Consider the following 24,984-nt stretch of genomic DNA (forward strand, 5'->3'; position numbering starts at 1 on the left):
GTTTTTTTAGTCAAGGCTCGTGTTATTACGCTGTTATACGAGCCCGCACGTGTTGTTTTCTAGACGAGACAACCGAAGTCTATTGAAAGTATCGCTTTTCTTATAGTGACGTATTTATGTTCTTGTTTTTCAACGCACGAGCCCACGCACTGCCCTGTAAGACACGCCCACCTTACACAACACACACACACACACACACACACATACTGTATTCGCCTTTACGTGCCAATCATATATTCATTGTCTCATTGTGTTGAAACTTTATTTAGTGATATTTTTATTTTTTATTTTATTAAAATGTGGAACCATCATCACCACCATTTATGTCAAATAATAATAACACCACTTTTGATTTTTTTTCACATTGAACTCAAGTAATGAAGGTGGGGTTTTGTTTTTTTTAAAAAACAACAACAACCATTACTTACAGTGTTTTATTATTGCTGGCTCATATAACAACTGTAATGACCCTGAATGATGTTGCTGTGCTGACAGATAAACTGTAACAGGGTTCTTGTTCAAATACATTGTTGAGTCAGTGAGATGTAGGCAACTGGCAAATCTTAGTAATACAAATAAGGAAAATATTATACATACAAGTGCATAGTTTGACCCAAAACTAATTTCAGATTACAAAATGAAAATGTATTTGCTACTTGCTATGCTTTACTATTACTATGTGTGTCATGCACCCCCAGTTGAGAATTAGTGATATAAAAAGAAAAAAGGAACAAAATGAGTGTGATTTTTGTGTAGGACTGACAATACAGCAGAGCTTCCTGAATTACTTTATTTTGAGGTCCATACGAATTCTGCAAGGCTTCTAATGTGCCACCAGATGTCGCTGCATCTCTACGCATTAGAGAAACTCCTCCCATCTTCTCAACACACTCTGTTCATTTGTAAGAACATTTCCATCTCTGTCCTTAACCACTCTTACCTTCTGCACATCCTTTACATCTCTGTCTGTCTGTCCAGTGAATTGATACAAGTCCTTATGTCCTTCCTTCGTGTCCAGCCTTTGCCTTTGACACATCTCCCTGGCTCTCCCACTTTTTCTTTGCCATTCTCTTCACTTGAATACTTTCCTGTACTTCCTCGTTCCAACACCAAATTGCCTTATCTTCTTTCCTCTGTCTAAAGGATACACCAAACACCTTCGTGGCTGTATCCCTCACAACTTTAGCTACACTTTCCCAGTCATCTGGTAACTCTTCACAGCCTAGAGCCTGTCGCAATTCCTTTCTGACCTCTGCTCAACCTTCTGCCTTTTCAGCTTCCACCAATTAATCCATGGCTCTACCTTCACTCTCTCCCTCTTCTTGTTCAAAGTCATCCCATCTGATGCTGCCTAGCCACGTTCTCCTATCTCCTTCCAATTCTATCTCCATCTTACACTCTCACAGGTCACCCTCCATCTTCCTGTAATAGTTTTTGCTTTATATTTAAACCACGCTAGGAAAGTTTGAATCCACCTCCAATGCTCCTGGCCTTGCTTCCCTTTCGTTCTCTTGCACACAAACTATATCTACCTTCCCTCTCTCCATCTAATCAGCCAGCTCTCTCCCTTTACCAGTCCCTACAGTTAAACTCCCTTATCTCACCTCTACACTCCACCCCTCCTTCTGTTTCGCTGCCTCCTAACACACCTTCCCCACTCTTTGGAAAACAGTAGCACAGTTTCCATCTGCACCTTGTTGGTCCGATGGCAGTCGTTGTTAACCAGGGACTCAAACAATCTGGTTTAGTAGAATTGTTTTCAGTGATTCACGTATTTGATGTGGCAAAGGTTTTACACCAGATGCTTTATCCTCCACATGAGGGTCCCAGGTGGCGCTGGTGCCAATCCTAGCTGGTCAGGAACCCAGGGATTCTCACTGCAAAGGAAAGAGTGCTAACTCTACACATGTGGCCCATGTTGACAATTTTAACTGAATACATATTGGTATGGATTAATCTCCTTATTGACTTCCAGTGATGATTCTTATGACTCTTTCTTTACAATGAATATTGAACAATTACATGTTTTGCAAGTACTTCCCCATGCATATTTCAACACCGCAGGTCATTTATGGAACAATAATTGACTTAAATAATATTATGTACTATGTATGCACAATGTGTTATAATGCACTGTAACATAAATTCTATTCTATAATTATATATGCATAAGTAATGGTTTATTATCTTTATTTCATTCATCTTTGAAACCTCTCAAAGTTTATTCTGTGCTGTAATACCTGAATTTATCCAGTGGGGCTCAATAAAGAGTCTTAATCTTAATCTTAATCTATACATTGCAACAGTGAATTGTGCAGTATAACTGATCTGTATGTTAAGCATAACTTGGTCAAAGTAGTATTTTGACAAATACCCTGAGGGTTTTAAATCATTTGAGTTTACAAGAAGATGAACTTCTATTACATGTATCCACATATATGTATCATACTTTCACATTGGTCGCGTGATCAAACGCCACAGAATGAATTTCGTCTCAACTGACTTTGTTTCATGTGAAAGTTTTTTCAGCAGAGAGAAAGAATCACTGTGAAGTGTTTTGGGTTCTTCTCGGTGGGAGGGATTCTTGCTGCAGGGAAGCTCGGTGGCGTGTGCAGAGCGCAGAGCGCAGAGGCTGCGGAGTCTTTCCAACAGCGCAGGTCCAGAGACAAGAGAGCGCATCCGTGTCTCAGACACCTGAGCAGCGTCAGCGTCTTTCTGCCTCTTAAAGTCAGAGGACACTCGCTTACAAGAGACAACTCTTCCTTTGGATTTTATTGAAGACAAACAAAAACAAAAACAAAACAAAACAGGAGAAGCCTTCTACACCTTGGAGAACTTTCATCAGTGAAACGCATCACTGCTGGACTCAGAGAGATGACGCTGTCTTTTCGACACAGGTGTTTGTTTTTGCTGTGTTTGACAGCGATCCAGTGTGGACATGCTGCCGTCCAGGTAACACAAGCCTTTTTATTTTTTATTTTATTTTACATTAACTTACAGTATGTACAAATAACACATGCAGGACATTTCCCCCCACTTTGACTGTTTTCCACTAACATCTGGGAAACTTCAAAATAAATCTCAAAATCTGACCAAATCCCGAAACTATTTGTGAAATGATTTATTTATTTTTCCATTAATAGACATCATATCCGCAAGAAAATAGATTTCACCTGTTGTCACAATGTGACCACAGTCCACAGATTAACAAAAGAAAATCTGACTATATAAGCACATCATGGTTTTTTTTTTCACTTGGTGGCATTTCCCCTTTTTCTGAAAGAGAAACAGAGTGAAATGTAATGAAATGATTAGTTGTTTCTGCAAACAAACAAAAATAAGCCCTCAAATCACCAGCAAAGGAATTTAAGGTATGATGCTCAGTGAAAGTGTTCAAATGAGCATATGATTAATAAACCCTGCTGAAGGGATTAGAGGCGCTTTCTCTGGAGAATTTAGCAAAGGCTTTCCCCCTCAAGTAACTGCCAGTGGCACCCATGCTGTTTTCAGTCTGCCCCCATGGAGGATCATCCACTGAGTGTATGCCTTCCTGCCCGCCATGCAAATATACAACACTGACCTCTGCCAGACAGCTTTTGTCCAGCTGTGTCTACAAGTGGAGTTGTTGCACTCAGTGAAGTTAGAATGTGAATGTGAATGTGTTCAAATGTGAGTGAGTGCAAGTGAGGTTTGGTATAGAAAAGAACGAAAGCCAGAAAAACAAAAAAACACAAGATGAGTTACTGAGTCATGTAAAGGCAATAAACACGTGTCACTAATGTGCTTTGACAGTGTTAAATATATCTGTGAAATGTCTTATAATGTTTTATGCTCATAACCGTTTAACTGATACTTGTCACTCGACTGCGTTCACAGTTGTTTCTTTTATGTGTTCGCTTGCCACAGGCATGCATGGATAAGCACCAGGTGGTTGGGGTGCTGCGTCAGATGGAGAAGTTCCTGAAAGGCCAGGAGATGCGGTTCACGGAGGGGCTCAGGATCATGAAGTCGAAGCTGGCGACGCTGCAGAACTCTGTCTCCAAGTTGCCCCAGTCAGACCTGTCAGCCAGTGAGTTAAAGAAGCTGCCAACAACATGCAAACGTCACGTCATCCAGCTCATATTTTGACTTGTAGCTGCAAAGGCCCAGTTGTTTTTTGCAGGAAACTTTCTACATTCTGTGCATTTGAACACTGCAAAACAGCCCTTTTCTCACTGACCTGTAGTTTCGATTCCCTCTTGAACAGAGTAGAGCATCATTTAATCTCTAATGCATTATCGAGCCTATTCAAAGAGCAGTTTCATGACTGTTCAGTAATTCAGTGGCTCGCAGAGTCAAAATCAACACAAGATTCCAAGGTATTGAATATGCAGATTTTTAGCAACTCTTGATTGTTTGAAGTCGATCTTCAAACGTTTATTTCTCTGTCAACCAGTGGCAATAGAGAGCCAGATATGGCTTCTTGTATTATGGGATTACGCATTCATCCAACAGCACAGGGCCATCTCAGTTACACAGCTGTGTACTTGACAGGGGAAGTGGATTTGTGGAATTGTGTTGTTTGGCAGTGTACGCTGAGGCCAATTTGTTAGTGATGGACCGGTCCAGTCCATAACTTTGTGGAGAGGACTTGGCGAGATGTCAAGAAGCTGATATTTTACACTTGCAGCCGTTAAGATCCAACAAAATAATAATAAATTAAAAAAAGACCAGCAAAATCATCACCACCTGCTTTAAATGTTCAGATTGGGAACAAATCTGCAATGATTTTGGATTCTGATAGATTCTTTCCACTCACTGATAGTCACTACACACAGAACATACACTTTCTGTGATGAGTACACTCCTGGTCTTGGTCTTAAAAAAACTGATTAGAAAATGGCACTATTAAACACACTTGGCTGCTGTTACATTACAAATGGAGCTGGACCTCACTGAGGTCTGGTAATGGAAAAACCGACAATGCAGTGTCTGAAATATGCTGTTTTCACTTGAGCTTAAAAATGTGAAATGTGTTCTCGCAATCCACCGAGGCGGAGGAAACACAAACGGCAAAAATATAATCGATTCACAATGTCACAGAATGTAATTGCGTGCACCACCACACATTCTCACTGACCTCTGCTAACTTCCTGTGAATGAAGCGTCCCTTCCACATGAGGCCCCTCCCCCCAGTGACATGTGCACGTGTATATCCTCAGGCAGAGAATGCCAGAGGATGTCAGAAAGCCTGGACCACATGTGACCGGCCTTCCTGTCATGTCGTCTGCCTCTCTCCCACAGCTTCCACCACCTGCCCCTCTCTGGAGGCCCCGGCTCATGGAACCAAGTTTGGCTCGAAGTATTTTGTTGGACATGAGGTCCATTTCACTTGCTTGCAGGGCTACCATCTTGTTGGTTCTGCGACACGAGTTTGCCAGGACAATGGCACCTGGACCGGTATCAGTGCCATCTGTAAAGGTGAGTCGATGGTTTGTTAGAGCAAGATACAATAATCCCAAATCCGGCTTCTGCTTGCGATGCCTGCTTCAGATCCTCTTTCCTGTCTTGGAATAGGATTGGTGTTAAATATGTTTTTTTTTTCTCATTTCAGCTACAGTATTAGAATCTAAATATGTGAATATGTAATATCTGAAAATACAGTATTTTATTAGTTCTTCTTCACACCTCATCCCAAGCTCTGAGAAACCAGGCCTTTTCTGTAGCTGCAGCTAGACTTTGGAACGAGTTACTTATGGAAACTGTTGAACATTTTAAATCACTCTTAAAGACCCACTTCTTTTTGGCCTTCACCTCAGGATAAGAACAGTCAACCAGACACTTTCATATAGATTTGACCTTTTTTTATTAAGTTACTATTTTACTGTTTTATACCTTTTGTGTTGCTGTGCCTTTTACGCCGTAAAGTCAACCTTAGTTGTTTTTAAATGTGCTCTAGAAATAAAGTTGACTTGACTTTTGGTTTCATGATGGACAGCTCTTGTGACCATAAGGTCACTAGTTCAAATCCAAAGACAAGTTGAGGGCTGGGGTGCTCCTGAGCAAGGTACACAACCTCTCATTGGTCTCCAGGCGCAGATAAGTCCTGCCCACTGCTCCTGTGCCCAGTTTGTGGGTTCACTGCAGGTTGTTGGTGTTTGTGCAATTCTAATTCTAATCCCAGTCAAGAAAAAAAATGAACACGTACAGACCAAAGGAATGCAAGAAATAAAGATATGAAATATAGGTAAGAGTATGTCAAACAAAAGTTAAAATATGTGGACAATAATACAACAATACATTATATTCAACAGAGAGCTTTTCAGCATTATTTCCTCCACACACAAACACTTGTCTTCTCTCTTTCTCTGTCTCACACACACAGCTAACCTTTAAAGGACTCGTATTGCCTTGGCCAGCCTAACCAATGTCTAACCTTCTCGCTAACCCTAAACATAACCAGTTAATTTCTAACGTTAACCTGACCAGAATTCAAATTCTAGCCCTATAGAAACAAAATACTGCCTCATTAGGCGAGTGTTTATGCCAGAAAAGGTCCTAAAGAAGCAGCAACTACAAATAAACTCATGTCTTTCTGTAGTTGTGAGGACGTTTCATAGACGGAGTGCATTTCCTGACCCTAAACCTTAACCTAAACATGCTCTGCTGTACATTTAACCACAATTCTAACTAAACCCTGTTAAAGTGTCCTCACAAAGTCAAAAGTCCTCACAACGATGGTGTTTGAATCAAAATGTGTTCTCACGGCACACAGGCACGCACGTACACAGACAACATTCAAAGAAAAGAGCCATTCTTTTGAGGGGCTGCAGCTTCTGAATGAAGCCCTCGTTAAAAAGGCATTAAATGTCTCGGAACACAGGAAAACACCTGTACTGCATTCCACTGTGGGGAGCTTTCCCCTCCACTTTTCTGCCCCCTCATCAACAGCAATTGTTGGGCTACTGTAAGATAACACCCTCCTCCCTCTTTTGCGAATGTTTCCCCAGCTCTTTTACAGCAGTCCCACTGGACGGGCTCGCGTCCAGACATTATACCCAAACCACGGTCTGATAGCACAGAACTATGCCAAGCACGCTATTGATAGTCAAGTCCGCCTGCACGTGGTGGCCCTCTTCCATAAACTCCCAAAAGGTCCAACATGTGCACGTATGTTTATTGACATTCATGGTTAAACCAACAGGAGAAGGTTTTTCGGCTCTACACAGTATTAACCCTGTTAGTGTTTTCCAAGCCCGGTGTGAGAGGTCTTAATTTAGCCGTGCTTAAAAAGCATTACTGACAGACTGAAACCCCTGAAGTTGAGATACGTTTAGAAATAGTTAGTGGAGTCAAGTGGGCTTTTTCATGTCACGGCTGTGTGGTGGCCACAGGGGAAGCCAACTGAATATTAAAGGGATTGGTTGTACCATGACTTCAATGCTGGAGCGCAAAGCACGGCAGAGGACATCTGCACGATTCTCAGAAGTGACTACAGACACAAAGATCATAGCATGTGATGTACTATTTATCCACTTGTGTCATTACACACTGACAGACGGAGCGATTGTAAAGCTGCCAGAGATCTGTCAACAGCTTAGAGATTGGGATATTTTATGTTTTGTTAGAAACAGGCCTGTCATTTTATTGGCTAATTAGGAATTACCCGTGCCCCAGATCAGTCAATGAAACTTAAATGAACAATAGAGAGAGAGAGCTGTTCAGAACGTCACATGGCTTTGCATATTGCACGTATCAAAACACAGGCCACGGAAAGTTCGCTGCAAGTAAATTAGAGATGCTAAATTATTGAAAAGGTGTTGAGAGAATGGAACTTCCAGCTCAGTTTGTTTTATCGAAGGGAACAAAAAGTCCAAAACAATGTTTTTAAATGTGTTTTACAACTGTAGAAAATAACAACCAGCGACTTTGAAGATGCAGATGGACTTATTATTGAATGATGCATTAATAATGATACCCTTTAGATTTCCTGAAGAGAACGGCTCTTTTTCCACATGTGGCATGAATCAAAGGGCATCTCTGTGCCCATAATGACAGTACCAGCTTCTCATTCTTAAGCATCATTTATCAGACTGGATGGGCTCATCCCTGCTTCATGGATGGATGGTAGAAATGAAAGACTCCCAAAGACTCTCTCATTTTCCCACCGATTTTCTTTACCAGTGTCACAAGTTTCTGCTTTTCCCTGAAACCTGAGGTAGTTATTTCTATATGAATATGCACTTCACTCTTTTTCATATTCTTTCCAAAGTCTTTCAGTGGGATGAATTTGTGAAAATGACCATAAATATTATATTCTATACTATGTCCCAGATACCTGTGACTAAATGTTTTGAGCCTTTGTAGATCCACTGTGATCTGTAGGTTGTAATGCACATGTGTAAATGATAAACTTAGGCATAATATTGTTGAAATTGCACAAGAAATTTCAGGCTTTTCATTATTTTCATCAAAAAAAACTTTCTATTTTCCTTTTCAAAACCAATCTGGGTAAAATCTGGATTTTTTTTTTGTCCTGGCAGTCTGAACAGGGCCAAGGAGTTTTAGATTTTAGTTTTAAAAACACATATTCTCTCTTAAATATTTCACTGACAGCAGATTCAACCCTCTCTTTCATCCACAGATGTAAGTGAGTGTGCAAGTAATCCCTGCCAAAATGGAGGTACCTGTGTGGAGGGCGTTAACCAGTACAAATGCACCTGCCCTCAGAGCTGGAGTGGCTCACACTGCCAGCACCAAACCCACACAGGTCAGTGCTAGAAAACAAATGCCTGAGACTCCAGTGCAACGTGTTCTGCTCCAAGTCAAACTAACTCAGGTTAACATTTCCTCCGCCAACCCCCCACACTGCAGCACCACCTGAGTGGAGTGTTATGAATGACCCGGCATTCAGCCGAAGACCTCGCTGTGCTCAAGTGAACCGAGCCCAGCACTGCAGCTGCGACGCAGGCTTTCACATGAGTGGCACGTCTGACAACAGTATCTGTCAGGGTGAGCTCTAATCATGTGTTACTCAGTTGATCCCCTGGGCACAGATTCTGCGTTTGCTTTTGTTTTTCTCCGAGTACCCAAAGTACCCATCAGAGACCTGTTAGCAGGACAAATGAAAACTGCAGTGCATACCCTTTTATTGTTGCTGATGTTATTATTCTGCCTCTGTTAAGTCTCCATGAACAGACACAAAGAAACATTATTTGTATAATGTGTGATTCATGTGAAGCTTTGCTCAAGCAGTTCTACCACACCTGACTGAGGGAGCATTTGTGTGTATGCACCAGAGCTGTAGCATTCACTTGTGTAACCTTTGTGTAACTGTCTCGCTGTACTTGTGCAATGTCGCTGGGTTGCATGAGATCTAAGTCGTGTGGAGCAGATAGGCTTAATCAGCATTGTGTGACAATGGTGTGAATGGTGTGAGACAGTCATTTTGTTTTTCAAAGTTGTGCTGAAATACACATTACCCCCATACAAATGGGTGTAATCTGCAGAGCCAGCCTGTGACAAAATAATCCCCTAGAGAGGTTAATGAGCTGATTAGCATTTAGGCCTCAGTTCGGTTGTTTTCAAATTGTTGAGACAGTTTGTCCCGTTTCTCCAATGTTTCAGAAAAGGTACAAAACTCTCCTCCAAGTTACTTCTCTGCACAAAGCCTTGCAATGCTCATGTCGTAAATGTTTAAGCTGCTCTTCATGCATTTCTTTGCTTCCTTGTAGATGTGAATGAGTGTGAGGTGTACCGGCTCGACCAAGGAGGGAAACTCTGTATCCACGAGTGTGTCAATGTCCCAGGCTCGTACCACTGCTCTTGCCCCAGCGGCTACAAGTTGCTCTCAGATGGACGGAGCTGTGAGGGTGAGTGACAAGATGCAGCAGAGGACAAAGGCTCATTCACACTCACACGCACGTTCCAGATCTCGAGAGAGAAATACCAGAATACCTGTGATTTAGAAAAAACATATGGAGCCTTTTGCAGCTGCAGAGTTTCTGAGGGTATCTGTCAGCTTTGCAAACTTTGCTACCACTTCCATTCGCACCCCTGAAGCTTACGGCGCTTGCCAGTGGAATGAATGACCTCATCTTTTCCCAGAATGAATCTTTAGGACATGAGGCATTTGTGGGAGACTAAACTTAAAAAAAGAAAAAAAAGCCAAATAAACAATCACTGCACAGCACCCCCTGCTCTGACTGTGGTAACCAGGAAGCACAGAGTCAGTCTGGCAAGTGTCTCTCCCTGCTTCTCATTCTCATGCCACTGCTGTTTTGTCCTCCAGATGTGGACGAGTGTTTAAGCCAGCAGCACAACTGTAGCCAAGGGACAACTTGTATCAACACGGGGGGAGGCTTTCAGTGCGTCAGTCCAGAGTGTCCCCGATCGAATGGCGACATCAGCTATGTCAAGACGTCTCCTTTGTAAGTGGACACAGCGCCGTGTGACCGTGTTTGTTTTCTTTGTCACTTGCTCTGTCAGTGAAAACATGCAGAGGAAAAAAAAAAGAAATAAATAAAAAAGCCCTCTCACGTCTCGGCAGAGAGCTGTCATCGACTTTTAAATGATTTCAAGTGAAAGTTCTGCAAATGTACAAGGTGCTACAGCCGCAGCCGGGTCTCCAGCAGAATGCTTCTTATTGCTATTGGTGGAAATAACATTAGGATCGCCATGGCAACTGCTGCGATCTATCAACACAGCAACATCCCTAATGGCCAAGTTAACTAAACGTTTTCAGAGGTGAAATTTAGGGGCTGCCAATGAAACCACACTTTAAATTGTTGTAGACATCTGTCACAGTCAACCCACCAGACTCCCAACCAGTTGACCTGCTGTTGTTGTGTGTTCACCGTCTCCCAGTGCAGTGATAGATTATTATTATAAACATTTTTGGGAGCTCTCATTTCTGTTTTACCTTCAAATTAAGTGGCTTGGACAATCTGGTTAAAATGTTTGAACTTTTTTTTACTGTTTGAAATTCTTAGAATTCAGTGTCACCAGACCTTTACTTTCATGACTGCAGTATTATCAGTAGGAATAGAAATGATAACAAAAAAATAGAAGTATTACCGAGATATAAATCACTCCTGACAAAGTACACGTACGCGCAGCCAAACGTCATCCGAAGTCTCGGCCAAATGTTCAGAGACATCGCGACTTCCACGTCGCTGTTTGCCCAACAACAGTAAGTACCTCATTAAAAGGCATGAAACAAAGCTCTGTCTGCTTCTAGTGAACCATCACTGTGGTGAAACACAGCCCCGCTGCCAAAAAAGCGAATGGATAAATGTTTAGGAAAACACTTGTAACAAGGGACAAAGCAGGAAATCAAGTAAGCCAGGAGCTGTGTGTCCCAGTGCCATAGCGCTTACTAATGCTTTTCACAAGTAAGCGTACTTACAGGTGTCAGTGTGCACACATCTGCTTACATCTGCAAGAAATTAAAAGAAATGACAGATGATGCGGGGAAATATCTCAACAAATGATTACAGCGAGGAGAGATTTCCGCACGAATAACTCACTTTAATGGAGAACTTCAGCCGTACTTTGAACACAACAGTTTACTTGTGATGCCAACAGGCATCTTTAATAACAGTGACTGCATCTATCAAACACACTATGAGCACAGCAAATAACTGTTGAACTGTTTATATCTTCTTTTTTTTATTATTATTTATTATTTTCTTCTGTTTACACATAGCTATGCAACAGAAAATGCCCTCAGTCCTGACCTGACACCCCAGGCTGTTTTGACCTCATATGTTCTGTATGTTACGCGTGTGTGTGTCGCTCCTGTTCAATGACAAAGACACAGTTACGAGCACTTTCCCACAGGGAGAGACCGATTGTGTAACTGTTCCACCGCCGTCGAATGGCCACACGACTGCATGACGACAACTGAAAACACACTTTACAGTTTACAGTTGCGAATGACTCACGTTACTTTGCACCAATGAAAAAAAGAAAAGCAAACAAACAACAAACAACAGCGACGATATCCAATGACGTAAGGAAAAATGTGAATGTGCCTTTGCGACATCACAACTAAATGAAACAGAAAGAGAAGAACCCCATTGTTCTGTGTCTGAAAGGAGTGGGAAAGAAGTGTGACTGTATTGAGTCCTACCCCCTCTTTACATTCTGTTTTTAAACTTCTGTTTTGATTGCAATATGCATATAAACTACTCAGACAAATGATCTACACATCCTATTCCATTTGCTGTGGTGAAATTTGTGTCAATACTTACTGACTGGGGCCACACGGTGGTGTAGTGGTTAGCACTCTCGCCTTGCAGTGAGAAGACCCGGGTTCGAGCCCCGGTTGGAACAAGGGCCTTTCTGCATGGAGTTTGCATGTTCTCCCCGTGTGTGCGTGGGTTCTCTCCGGGTTCTCCGGCTTCCTCCCACAGTCCAAAAACATGCAATGTGGGGATTAGGTGAATTGGACACTCTAAATTGACCGTAGGAGTGAGTGTGAGAGTGAATGGTTGTTTGTCTCTATCTGTGTGGCCCTGCGATGGACTGGCGAACTGTCCAGGGTGTACCCTGCCTATCGCCCGATGTAGCTGAGATTGGCACAGCACCCCCCGCGACCCTCTGGTGGAGGATAAAGCGGTAGATGATGACTGACTGACTGACTTACTGACTGTTGTTCCCTCAGTTCCCTAACTTTTGGATATTTGTGCAGTTTAAATCTTAAAGGAATACTTCACAGATTTGCATTTAGCGTTGTATTACTAGAATAGTGGTAGTATTTTTGAAAAATTGTGCTTCCCAACCTCAGTTTCCCTTTTTCTTTGTTACGTGCCCACCAGTGACACTTGGTCCTGTTAGCGTAACTGTTAGCAAAGATGGCGGACATTGTTTACATTCTGGGAATGAGGTCCCGCCCCCCTACAAGTGGGTCTAAATTGCGCGGAATTAGCGTTGCACTTTCAAGCCTCGGACCAAGGCTCAGACTGAAGAAATATGTCGTTCTTGTGGGTTTTATGATTGTAAAACAACAATATTAATCAATAACTGCTGCATTTCTGTCTTGTAGTCAGTGTGAGAGAAACCCCTGTCCCATGGACAGCCGCTCCTGCCACACAGCCCCCAAGACCGTGTCCTTCCACTACCTGTCTCTGCCGTCTAACCTGCAGACCCCTGCCACGCTGTTCCGCATGGCGACCGCGACGGCCCCCGGGCGCACGGGCCCGGACAGCCTGCGCTTCGGCATAGTGGGCGGGAACTCCCGTGGCATCTTTGTCATGCAGCGCTCAGACCGACAGACTGGCGAGCTGATACTGGTCCAGCAGCTGCGCGGGCCGCAGGAGATCAGCATCGACGTAGACATGTCCGAGTACAGCGACCGCACCTTTCAGGCCAAGCATGTGGCCAGGGTCCACATCCTGGTCTCGCCTTACAACTTCTGAGGTTTGAAAGATGCGGGAAAAGGTGACGGCGAACAAAGAAAGAAGTTTTCTCCACCCACACGACATGGCTAAAGTACCATGACAGTGAGAAACACACGACAATATTACACAGCTATTTTATGAATGTAACAACTTATGGCAAAACACACGATAGATGCTTATGTCAGTATGAGCTCTGACCGTTTAGGCTTGACTGCGTGAGTCAGAATGCATGAAAAGTAGTTTAAGAGCATAATGAATGGGTCTGGGAGGAATCAGTACTTATTTCTGTCATTTTTGTTGCTTTTGTGTTTGTAATTGTACTGTTGGTTGTGTCTGAGAAGCTCAGGGTCAGGCTGTGGCGTTGATGGTAAAACCTGAGAAGACATTAGTGCTCCTGTGGCTCTAATTTATTGGAATTATCGTTTGCTGGTTTTTGCATCGTAACATACTGTGTGCCACATATCTTCAATTATATACTGTATATTTGTTTTTTTTTTTGTACTCGCTTGCTTTGTTTAAGGCGCCAGTCATTATATTTTTAAATCACCATGTATGTTACACAAAAGCAGCCTTATTACACTCTAAATCATAGATGATTTGACAAGCTTGCCAAAGCACCGCATCATTTATCTGGAATTTTAATTCAACTCAAAAAAAGCCAGTCCGGCGTCCAGTTCAGCATTTGTTAGAACTACCTCGCCTGATGCTGAACAGTGTGCTGTCAAATGTTCCTGTGGCAGTTCTTCCTCTCGTTTTACATCCACGCAGAGTGACTTTTAACGAACAAAACGCAGACCAACACTGACAAATAACCACTTCATGGCTATAAATAGTTCTGTGATTGAGTGGATCCACTTTTGGAGAGGGATGCACGCCTTTTGTAAATCTTAACTTCTCATCCAGAGACTCACGGGGGAATTCAATTTGAAGCAGGAAAGTAGTTTCACGGTATTTCGGTTTGACTTGAACACAAGGAACTAGCTGTCACATTTTGAAGTCACATCTTAGTGTGTCTATTAGTTACGGGAGAAAAAAAAAAGAGACTAACTTTCACCACATGTTCTCTTAACTCCCTTCACTCCATGGCTGGGCTCCATTCAGGGGTTTAGATTGCAATAAAAGGGGCCAGAAGCGCTTCATGCGTTCAGGAGGGAGCGGATGGGTGAGAATCAAAACACATGCCCTGACGGCACGCATTGCTTTGAAAATGACAACGCGCCCTAATGGCAGGCCTTATTTCCTTCAGTAACCAGACCAGGAGCACTCTCACATTGCAGCCTTTGTTTTTAGGCTGTTTGATGTTCACATGTTTCATCCATTCTCAGGCACAAGGATATTGCCAGAGACGATTAAAGAGCACTGAGCTACATAATACAAGCCATTTGGAGGGAAATGATAAAAAAAAATAATAGAGTGAGAGCCTTGAGGGATAGCCAGCTTGTGGTTTATACTCGTTTTTATGTCGGAGACACAGGAACATGACTGCACTGCTGTCTTTTCATGGACACAACGCAGGGGAAACACATCAAGACACAGTGCAGTAACTCAAGTACGACTCTTATAATTTGTTTTGCGAAACCGCTGATCCCTTTATGAATGAACGGTTTCCTGTGCCTTGTTAATGTGTCTTTGGAGCTGCACTTCAAAGCTCCTGATCACATGTCACCAGCAAAAGGCATGTGCACCATTTAAATAAAAAAAAAAAAATAGGAGGAAACATCAAAAATTCTTGAAATTCCAATGGCAGTAAAAATGTCGAGCTTCAGTCTAAGCAGTTGCCTCCTGAATGTATCTATTCAAACACTAAAGCCGTATATCACACTCAAGTGAAACTTTTAATTGTATTGGTCACCATTAAAATGTACAAACATTGTACAAGTGTGTTGCTGGTATGTTCAGCCAGAGTGAGAGGCAATGCAGAGGAATTTTGCTGTACTTTCTTTTTTTCTATTATGCAGGAGAGGAGTGAGGTCGCCAGTGGATCGTCTTTCATGTTGGATCAATGGTTGGAGGAGATCCAGAGGTGCAAAAACACAGCGAAGGTCTCCTCTACTTTTGACTTTTGAGAAGTCATCATTATGGCCTGTAATGTGGATTACAGGCCATAATGATGACGATTTCACGTTTGATACAAGTGTTGGACACTTAAATGCAGTCAGTACTTACTTTTAGAACAAAACAAATGCTAAAACCGGTTGCTTAGATGTAGAACTGAGCCCCACATAGAGTTCCCCAAAATGAGACACTTTTTTACTCTTAGTCTCCACAAATACATGCTGCTAGTTTGTGATTTCATGCATGTAAATCTGCATTTTAACTCTTTGGTTTCTATGTAGCAGGCGTTCAGATAACTTTTCAAAGTTTGTTTCCTTTCATAAGGATAGGAAGACTGTAATCACTGATATGAAGTGATGTTGTACTGTAGGTCACACACAAGTGTCGTTCACTATGAAACTGTCACTCTCCTAGTCTGGATAACCACTTATAGCTGCTTTACACTAGTTTTGTGCATCTATCACACATCTTTCATATCCATTCACACGCTGCTGGCACAGCCGTCAGGAGCAAACATTAACTGCTTTGCCCAAGGACACATGTAAACCACCATCTCACTCTGCAGTTGCCCAAATGTTATTCGAGTAGTTTATTCATTGAGGGCTTCTGTGTTGAAAATAAATGTCTACAGCAACTGGGCGTTGTTCAAAGTCTTTCTGATTTTCATTATTCATCACAATTTCCCCTCACAATAGCCCATTCATTCCAGATCCAACCACTCAAATCTCATATTTGCAAGGCAGCTTAAAAAAACAGACTTTCAGAGTAAAATGTGCGTGTATTTTTTTTTATTGCCAATACTGGACATAATAAACCAGGAAACAAACATTCTCCTGGATTTATTTCATATTTCTTTTTGAGTGTACAAACTTCCCGAGAAGGAAGACAGGAGAACCGCCGGTACGAAAAAGTTTGAACCCAGTTCTTCATGACACTCGTGAAAAGTAGAAAAGGAAAACGTCAAATTATCCAGACACTGCTCCACCTCTGGAATTATGAAATAACAGGAATGAGCCACAACCCATCTGTACAAATAATCAAAGGTCCTCCGCAGGTGTCTGCAGCTTTATATAACAGAGGGACAGCCTGCCATTGTAAACACAATTATTTCAATTTTCCAACCAAGAGAAAGTGACAGTATAAACCCATTCACATGATTAGCTTGTGCTAACCACATACATTTTTTTTTTATCATAACATGGGATGACATGTACAGATGACCTGCTGTTACATTTACTTGAAGAAGACAATGTCAGTGTTCCAACTTTGAAAATGTCAAATAGAAGTACAAAAAAAAAACAACCCAAAACATATTAAGACTTTAAAACCATGAATGTTATTAAGAGTGTCTCTGAAACCAACTCGACGATTTCATTGGCAAAGACAGCAAACACTGGAAAGAAATAAAGTACACGTAGCAGTTTGCAGTCTGCCCAAAAACATTGTGAGACTGTTCAGGATCCAGGTTATTAAAAATAACAACAATAATAATAATAATAATAATAATAATAATAACGGAATCACACAACGTAAACACACACCTCAACAACTTATAAGTACACTTGAAAAAGAACAACAAATAAATAATTAATCACATTGCTCCATCATGTCAACCTACAAACATACAGTATATTGCCCCTTATTTTTTTAAAAGACACAAAACCACACTCCAAACACACATACAGTAGGTCCACAACATGATAGCAAACCCAGTTTATGATTCATCTCGCACACACACACACACCAACACTGACAACATCAGGTAGTTTCAATCCAAACATGAATGACAACTTGTATACGCCCGGTTTCCTGAATCAAGAGACAACCTCGCACAACAAATACATGTAGGCACAGCTATGATCTTCAAAGTGCATATGAGCAAAAACCTATGCCTTTTTCCTTTGAGCGAATTTCTGCAACGGTAACTTTATGTAATTAAGACAACTCCTTCAAGACATCAATCAACAGTCTCTCATCTGGCTACAAAATGAGCTTAAATAAACCACTTTTTAATTGTTTTCCCCATAGGAAATTGTTCTTCAAAACAACCAATAATATGTAGATACCCCCGAAAAAAAAGATGTGCTTGTACATTTGAAAGTACAGTACATTCATACATGTGGTCCCTACTTAAATTCAATTCATAATCATAAGATAAAATAAAATAAACACAGCAAATGGGGGCAATAAAAAAAGGAAACATTCTCTTTGGAAAGAAAGCTTCACAACTGATCGAATAAGAAAAATAATGAACTGGTCGATGAAAAGACAAGTCTTTTTCTGGGAGAAAAAGTTGAGGAAAGGAAACGGGGGTCTTCCTAAACTGTGACCTGCACCTCCTTGCAGAGTAGCAAACATTCAGGAGGATCCTCTGGAGAAGCTTAATGTCACCCGACTGCAAATTCTGGAGAAAAACCCTGGTGGCAGAGTCAAGGACTTCTGCTGTATTCGCCCTCCTTCACATGAACATTTTACCTCACTCCAGCTTCGACATCTCGTATTTTGTTGTCATGATTTCCTGAGGGAAAAATATGGAAAAATAAACTGTAGGAAATATAAAATTTAGACAGGAAAACCAGTAAAACAGTTATTTTTTTGTTACTACATAGTTTGTACATAAGAATTTGGTTAGCCACCAGGGGGCAACTCCTCTTTTTGCAAAAAGAACTACTCCTGAATGGAATAAAGCCTAATTAATAAGCCTAATATTCCTTTTGAGATAAGAAAGAGTTTTAGGTGAAAATGATGGGTGGGTGATAGCTGGTATCATCTCAAGGCCTCAAATGGGAGTTTGTTTTGCGACCAAAAGACGACGGCCAGTTTACTGCCCAACATTATAAGTATTTTAATAAAACGGCTTCTAATTTCATATAAAACAAGCTTCTCATTTCTCCACAGCACTCAGCTGGAGTCAGAGTGAGTGAAAACCGTCTCTGACTCTTAAACACAAATAAAACTTGGTCAACTAAATTCGTTAAAAAGTACATGATGTCATGCTTAAACACTAAATAAAACTTCCTCTCCAGCTGATAGAAGGAAATAAAGGAAAAAACATGGGATTGGACCTCAAATAAAACTCTTCACAACCCTACAGAACATTTAGGAATGGGGTGAAAAAAAACAGACACAGCAGCCTGATGTCAGCTGATGTCTTTGAGTTAGAACTGACTCTGGTTAAAGTAACACGTGTGTGTGTGTGTGTGTGTGTGTGTGTGTGTGACTCCTGTTTTGCAGATAATACACTAACGTGTGATTCCTACCTCATCTGAGTCGAGCAGGACAGGTAAAGCTCTGTGAGGACAAAAAGGACCAAAAGGAAGAACAAATTAAAATCACACGTCTTATTCAAAAACAAAATCAGCTGGTTAATTAAAAAAAAAAAAATCAATGTGACATGATGCTTACACGTCGGTAAGAGAGGTGGGAATGTTATCCTCCACCCACTTCAAGTCATCCTCCTGGACAAGCAGAAACAACGTTTAACAACAAAGACAGAAAACACTGCCATCTGCTGAAAGACGCTGCACATGCAACAGCAGCTGTATTTCTTACACACACATAACATAGAGCTTTGAGAAACAATGTGTTACGTACTGGGTTTGGATCTGTGGACCTCGCTGTGCCATTTGACTCACTTTTACTTGCTCTCAATTTAATACCATCAGCTGTGGATTAAACAAAACAAACAAACGGCGATCAACCAACGCAAATATTAGCAGTGTTTTGGTTAAAAGTAGAAAAATTTTGCGACGTAATCATACCAATGTTCGTCGAGGCGACGAACTCCTCTATCTCCTCATCGTCAGAGTCATCGATGAGAGGTGTAAAAGCATACCTGCACACAGTCGATTAACTGATTCATTGTTCACAAGTGCCAGCCAGAGGGGAAAATGTTAAACTTAACAGTCCTAATGCATGTCTTACCTCTGGTTGTTGGCAGACGGCCTCCATAAGAACATGATGACGAGCAGGACGATGGAGAACAAGAACCTCCAGAAAGCATCCTCCACCCACAGCTCAATCCAGTCCTAGAGACAAAGACAGGTAAGATTATTAACAAAACACAAACCTTTAAATTATATCTATTTTTTTTTATTGACCATGCTAAATTATACTCACAGACTGGCAGTCTGCGAGATGAAATTTCTTTGCTGTCCAACCCATGAAAATGATGGAAGCTGGAGGAAAGGAAACGCCATTTATAAAAGGTACAGTAGATCTTCTACTGTTATTTATAGACACTCCTCTCTCCAACATTCACTCTGGTACAGAGAGTGTGACATATTCTACTGCAATTGTGTCACTTACCAATCACAGCAAATAGCAGTGTGTTTGTAAAGTGTCTGTAGAGAGACAACTTCACAGGGTTTCTCCGTAGCTTCAGAGTCTTGATGGTTTGTGCCAGGCTGACAAAGATGTTAGTGGCAGTCAAGGAACATACGTGGCAGACATTGAACATAGTGTGATCAGTGACACCTGTGCTTTTCCTACTATAACATGCCAAACAAGCAAAAACCTTAGTGAGTACATCAGCCAATGCATACAATTATTTTCTCCTCAGCTGAGTCTGCACCTTTTACATCGAGATGGAAGCAAGTTTTAATAATGTAAATATGCTTACAGATTTTAAATGTAACTAATATTGTAAATATACATTATTTTATTTCATCTAAAGATGCAAACTGTCCAGGGTGTATCCAAGATGGATGGATGGATGGATGGATCTATAGATGCAGGTGCATTCAAATGCTACTTGTTTAAAAAGTCAGAAGCTATTTTCTGCTTGCCGTTTGAACAGGAGCACTTCTAAGAGGATAGTGGTTGAGCATGCAATCCCTATTGCCCATTCAGACCAGAACAGTCCATTAATAGCAACAGAGGAAAATGCTGGAAAGAAGAATATGGCAAATCTCAACGGCAAGGAAAACCACCAACCAGAAGCAAATCAGTGGTTATCCAACTCAGCAAAAGCTGTAGGATTGATGCAAAGCGGTTTCCACTGCAAAGCAAACTTGCACTTTAACTTTTCTTTCACTGCGAATGATCTTGGAAGGGAATAAGACAAGTGCAGATCAAATGATCCTGGTCTACTCTGGGCACACATTGAAGGAGGCAAGGAGCAGAGAGAAACCACATAAGGAAAGGTTGTAGGTGCAGTAAAGGATATCCACCAGCATAGAGAGGAGTCAAGCAGAGCCAGAGGAATGTTGGCCAGCAGGGCCAAGTCAGAGTCTTTTGCCTAGAGGGGAAGACAGAGCAGGACCAGAGGACACAAGGACAGAGGTGAAAGATGAGGAAAAATCTGACTCAGAGAGCATGATCATGAAAAAGGGGGCAGCATGGAAATTAAAAAGAACCATTTACCAAAAGTGCAAAGAGGGAAAACAAACAGTCACTCAATTCACTATCAGTACATTCAGATATATCTTTTTTTGTATGCCATTATTGGTGCTGCTAACAAGTGGACACAGTGGATATGAACCAGATGGCACCGGAGTCAAACACAGCCAGACAAATTGCAGTAATGAAAGCGGAGCCATTGTCTGTGCCCTTGATTTTTTTTTTGCCCACCAAAAAAAGGAAATACACAAATTGTTAAGTCAGTTTCAAACAATATGTCAAAAAAAACAACAAATCATATCCACAATCAGAGATCTTTAATTTATAAACTCATGCTACGGGTAAAAAAACCCCATAACACTACATTCCTCTCCTTAAATTCAGATATTAGCATTGTTTAGCGACTGTTGGTCAGATTAAACAAGATATTAAAATCTGAACTTCTAATACGATACACAACGACTTACCCCAGTAATCCTCAGGACACCTTCGATGCTAGCAAAGGCAAAGTAGAGGACACCGAGCCCCACAACTCTGTGCATGACTGTCCCCAGTCGAGGCCTATAACAAAAAGGAGATGAAGTTTGTCACCCGTTTTTAAATAAAGAAACGGTATCTTGTATCTCTGTGTGCAGATATTTGCTGACATACTTTACGATGCCATATCCAAGACTGACAATGATAACTAGCAACCGAGCCAAAGTCCTCTTGAGGGCGGAGACCAGCTCAGCAAAGATCAACAAACCTGATGCTAAAGGCAACAGGAACAGTGGAGGGGGAGGGGGTGTTCATTTAAAAACCAAACATCATAAAAATGGTCAAAACATTTTTGAGCTGATATGTAGACGCTCACATGCAGAGCCGACAGTATTGGTGTTTTCATATTCAGCGCAGAAGACGGCCATCTCCACCATCCCGAGGAATATGACCCCTGCTATCCAGAACTGGATCCTCAGCAGATCCTTCCAGTAGCACGCTGCCCAGACGAACCACAGCAGGGCGTACAGGATGTACATGATGCACATCACCATGTAGAACTACGAAAACAAAAGGAAAGGTCCATAAACACACGTGGGAGAAACTGGCTTAGATTAGGTAGAAAGCAAAATTTCTCAAAATCTGACTTTTGTTCGACAAGATCCTGTGAGTACTTACAATCATGAGAGGCCATTCTGTGATGGAAATGTAGCCGTGGCTGCCTTTCATCACGACACTGACTGGAAAAGCAAAATCCAGACAGCAAACCAAAGACAGAGTTAAAAGACCTGCTCCCATTATGGAAATTATATCATGACATGAATGCACCACAATGGACTGTCTTTACACAGGAAGTAAAATAATTCAGGGTGATAACAAATACAGGTGCTTATGACACTATTACGACTTACAAACCCTCACCTGTCAAATTCCAGTGAACCTCCTGTTTATTGGGCAGAAACTTGACAACCAGCAGGTAAGGCCCGTCCTTCCATGTGGTGGCTATGACATTGTCTCTGATATTTGTGCTGCTGTTCTTTGCGGTGCTGCTGCTCTCTTCTTCCTCAGTAATCCATCTGGTATAATTTTGATCCTGCAGTGTTACGAATAATAACACATCGTTTAGGACTTTACAAAAAACATAGTTCAATACTATGTGCATGAAATCTTAAAAGGAAACAGCAGAGCATGTTTTCTTACTGGCACTTTGCCCTCGACAGGTAGAACAACTTGACGTGGTTCCGCCTTGGCTTTCTGAAAAACACATTACTGGATATTGTAGTACAGAACGATGGTAATAGAGAATGCATGTGGGACTAGAGTAATGCAACAAACCTACTTTGAGCATTGGGAAAGAGCGCATTACTCTGTCGCACTTCATGGGACTGTACACATGTTCAATGTACTCTCCTTGTCCAAGGGGATTTGGGTCCAGGCTCTCTCCACGACTCAAAGGCGTTCTCTCATACATTTCCTGCGGATCGTGACAACACACAATCAGCATTCACAAAAGATCAAGTCTAGTCAGATGTTCAGTGGCGCACTTTGCCTTTGTTCTCACCTCTATATTAGTGAATTCATTGTGACAGGGGTAGTATTTTAAATACCAGTGAATTGTGAAGGTCATTTCCTCCGGACAGCCAAAAGAAACAACTAAACAACAACAACAAAAGATAATTAACACATGGGACATCACCTTCTCACAATAGACATATTTTCCACATCATCTTACCTTTTAGTTCAATATCAGTGTCTTTATACATGGATTTTCTTAACAGCAGTGGCCTTGAAATCTGTGGGAAATGTAAAGAAGGTTTAGGAGTTGGAGTGCAGCCAAAGACTGTTTTCTTATTAAAACAGATGCAATTAGACTGAAGGGACTGTTTGGGTGTGATGGAGGTTCAGTGGTTAGGATGTGTCTTGAGTTCAATCCCAATCAGGCTGAGCCCTAACTGTGTAACAAAGAGGGAAAGGTCACAGATGTGTGGATCAGGTGAAATGGAAACTTAAATACTATCCATGAGTGTATTTCTGTCTGTCTGTGTGTTTGAGTTCAGTGCAGAGTTAAACAACACAGAAAAAAAATATCTAATTGTGAATTTTGCAACTACAATTTGATTTAAGATATGAGTCAGATTTCACTTTATGTAGTTGTAGTTCAATGTCAGCCAAATGACCTCCCCACGTTTGACCCTGCCTCTGTGTGCACCCAACAGAACACATCAGAACAGGGCCACCACAACACCTGAGACTTCACACTACTTAAATTATTAATCAAGGCTTTCTAATTCGTTCTTGAATCCAGTCTGGGCTGGCTTAATACTGTACTGACTCTACATGAGTGAATGACAGGATTGTAAATCATCTTTCATGGTGTGTTTTCTAGGGATGGGAATCAGTATTGGCCAATATCGGTCCAATACTCAAAATCAATAGATTGGATATTGGACAGATAAAAATGTAGAATTCGAATTAATCCAAAAATCCTATGTATCGCATGCTGTTTATTTCTTCTTCAGGGAGAACAATAACAATATCTGAGACATAGCTGGAGAATTATGTCTTTGAAATGACTTAGCACAAATGTAATAATGGTATCGGTAGATACTAAAGTTAATGATATCGGTATTGTCCCATCCCTAGTGTTTCCACGATGCAGGTTGTTGGAAATTGCATAAATAGAATGATTCCAGGAAAAAGCTGGACGCAGTTTTAACAAAGCAGGTTTTTTTTTTTCCTGTCCCATGTTTTCAACAATATTAAGGAGACAAAGCCGAACTCAAGGGTGGCTAACGCAGGACAGTTGACGCGACTGTCAGCTGATAGCGAGCTAGCATAACAAAGCTAATGCAGATAGCATTAGCTAGCCGGTGCTGTGGCAGTCCAGCAGGTCAGATTGTACCAGCAACATACTCACATTTTCTACTGTGATTTTCCACAGCCCCGTTTCTGGAGCGGCAAGAGCCGCATGTATGGTGTTGAGGAACATAACACAAATGATGAGTCCCCCCCACGGGTACAAAACTCCTTTGCCCGGACAGATCCACGTCCTCATCCCGACGGCAGCAGCCATGTTCCTTGTAGTACGTAACTGCTTCCTGTAGGGGGCGTCATGAACAGCTGGAGGAGGAAGGAGGGACGTGTTATTGATTAATCCTTTGTTCTCAAAGTGTGGTACGTGTACCAGCAGTGGAACGCGGGCTTCCTCTGGTAGTACTTGGAGGAGTGCATAGATAGAAAATGAAACAAAAAACAAACAAACCAACACATTAGAGTAGGAGGAGTAGGATGGATTATCTTATTAGGAATAAATCTGAAAAGTCTGTAGCTGACAATGCTCGGTCTTTTTACACCCTTTTATTTTAACTTTGGTGATAATGAGTTCAATATTTTCTCAGGTGCTACTTGGTATAAAAAGTTTGAGAACCACTGATATAGAGAGATAGTTTTACATGTCTAAAGTAAAAATTCTATATTACGTGTGGAATCTACTGATTTACTGTTTAATTGTCACCTTTAAAAGAATGAATATTTTACAGTAGCAAGTTATGGATATCATTGATTAAAATATAGCTGACATTCCATTTACTTTTCTTTCATTAGGGTCTGCCTTGTTGGGATCGGACTGAGAAGTATTGGTCTTGAAAAGGTCAGTGTTTCTACCAGATACGTTCTTTAAGAGGAAACAGCACCCACCACACGTGTGCATATACTCTGACACAGGACAAGT

At 41.4% G+C, this 24,984-nt stretch overlaps 2 protein-coding genes across 3 annotated transcripts; one reads left to right on the forward strand and one right to left on the reverse strand.

The window, feature by feature from the left end:
- The first annotated feature begins 745 nt into the window (after positions 1-745).
- On the forward strand, positions 746-15,257 carry LOC122781853 (fibulin-7). Its single transcript, XM_044045917.1, has 8 exons — positions 746-2,952; positions 3,907-4,069; positions 5,284-5,460; positions 8,624-8,749; positions 8,854-8,991; positions 9,714-9,851; positions 10,271-10,409; positions 13,028-15,257. Exons 1-8 carry the CDS (start codon positions 2,875-2,877, stop codon positions 13,398-13,400), a joined length of 1,332 nt encoding a protein of 443 aa, XP_043901852.1. The 5' UTR covers positions 746-2,874; the 3' UTR covers positions 13,401-15,257.
- Positions 15,258-16,208: 951 nt separating this feature from the next.
- On the reverse strand, positions 16,209-24,357 carry tmem87b (transmembrane protein 87B). 2 transcript variants are annotated; one of them, XM_044045915.1, is made up of 19 exons: positions 24,172-24,357; positions 22,987-23,047; positions 22,816-22,907; positions 22,594-22,728; positions 22,455-22,508; positions 22,176-22,347; positions 21,933-21,994; positions 21,631-21,814; positions 21,429-21,528; positions 21,245-21,338; positions 20,605-20,676; positions 19,746-19,854; positions 19,557-19,615; positions 19,362-19,465; positions 19,199-19,272; positions 19,032-19,102; positions 18,843-18,895; positions 18,698-18,728; positions 16,209-17,955 (listed from the first exon to the last, which is right to left on the reverse strand). In XM_044045915.1, exons 1-19 carry the CDS (start codon positions 24,325-24,327, stop codon positions 17,914-17,916), a joined length of 1,725 nt encoding a protein of 574 aa, XP_043901850.1. In that variant the 5' UTR covers positions 24,328-24,357; the 3' UTR covers positions 16,209-17,913. The 2 variants fall into 2 exon arrangements, with proteins under 2 accessions (XP_043901850.1, XP_043901851.1); XM_044045916.1 differs by lacking the exon at positions 20,605-20,676 and adding an exon at positions 20,916-20,987.
- Positions 24,358-24,984: the final 627 nt, after the last annotated feature.

This window comes from Solea senegalensis, linkage group LG15 (assembly GCF_019176455.1).
Source record: "Solea senegalensis isolate Sse05_10M linkage group LG15, IFAPA_SoseM_1, whole genome shotgun sequence".
Lineage (NCBI taxonomy): Eukaryota > Metazoa > Chordata > Actinopteri > Pleuronectiformes > Soleidae > Solea > Solea senegalensis.

Coding starts and splice junctions, on each gene's coding strand:
- LOC122781853 (XM_044045917.1), top strand. CDS start 2,875: ATGACGCTGTCTTTTCGACACAGGTGTTTGTTTTTGCTGTGTTTGACA. Junction 4,070..5,283: donor CCAGTCAGACCTGTCAGCCA/GTGAGTTAAAGA, acceptor TCTCTCCCACAG/CTTCCACCACCTGCCCCTCT. Junction 8,750..8,853: donor CCAGCACCAAACCCACACAG/GTCAGTGCTAGA, acceptor CCCACACTGCAG/CACCACCTGAGTGGAGTGTT.
- tmem87b (XM_044045915.1), bottom strand. CDS start 24,327: ATGGCTGCTGCCGTCGGGATGAGGACGTGGATCTGTCCGGGCAAAGGA. Junction 22,509..22,593: donor GCTCTTTCCCAATGCTCAAA/GTAGGTTTGTTG, acceptor TGTGTTTTTCAG/AAAGCCAAGGCGGAACCACG. Junction 19,616..19,745: donor ACTGCTATTTGCTGTGATTG/GTAAGTGACACA, acceptor CCTTTCCTCCAG/CTTCCATCATTTTCATGGGT.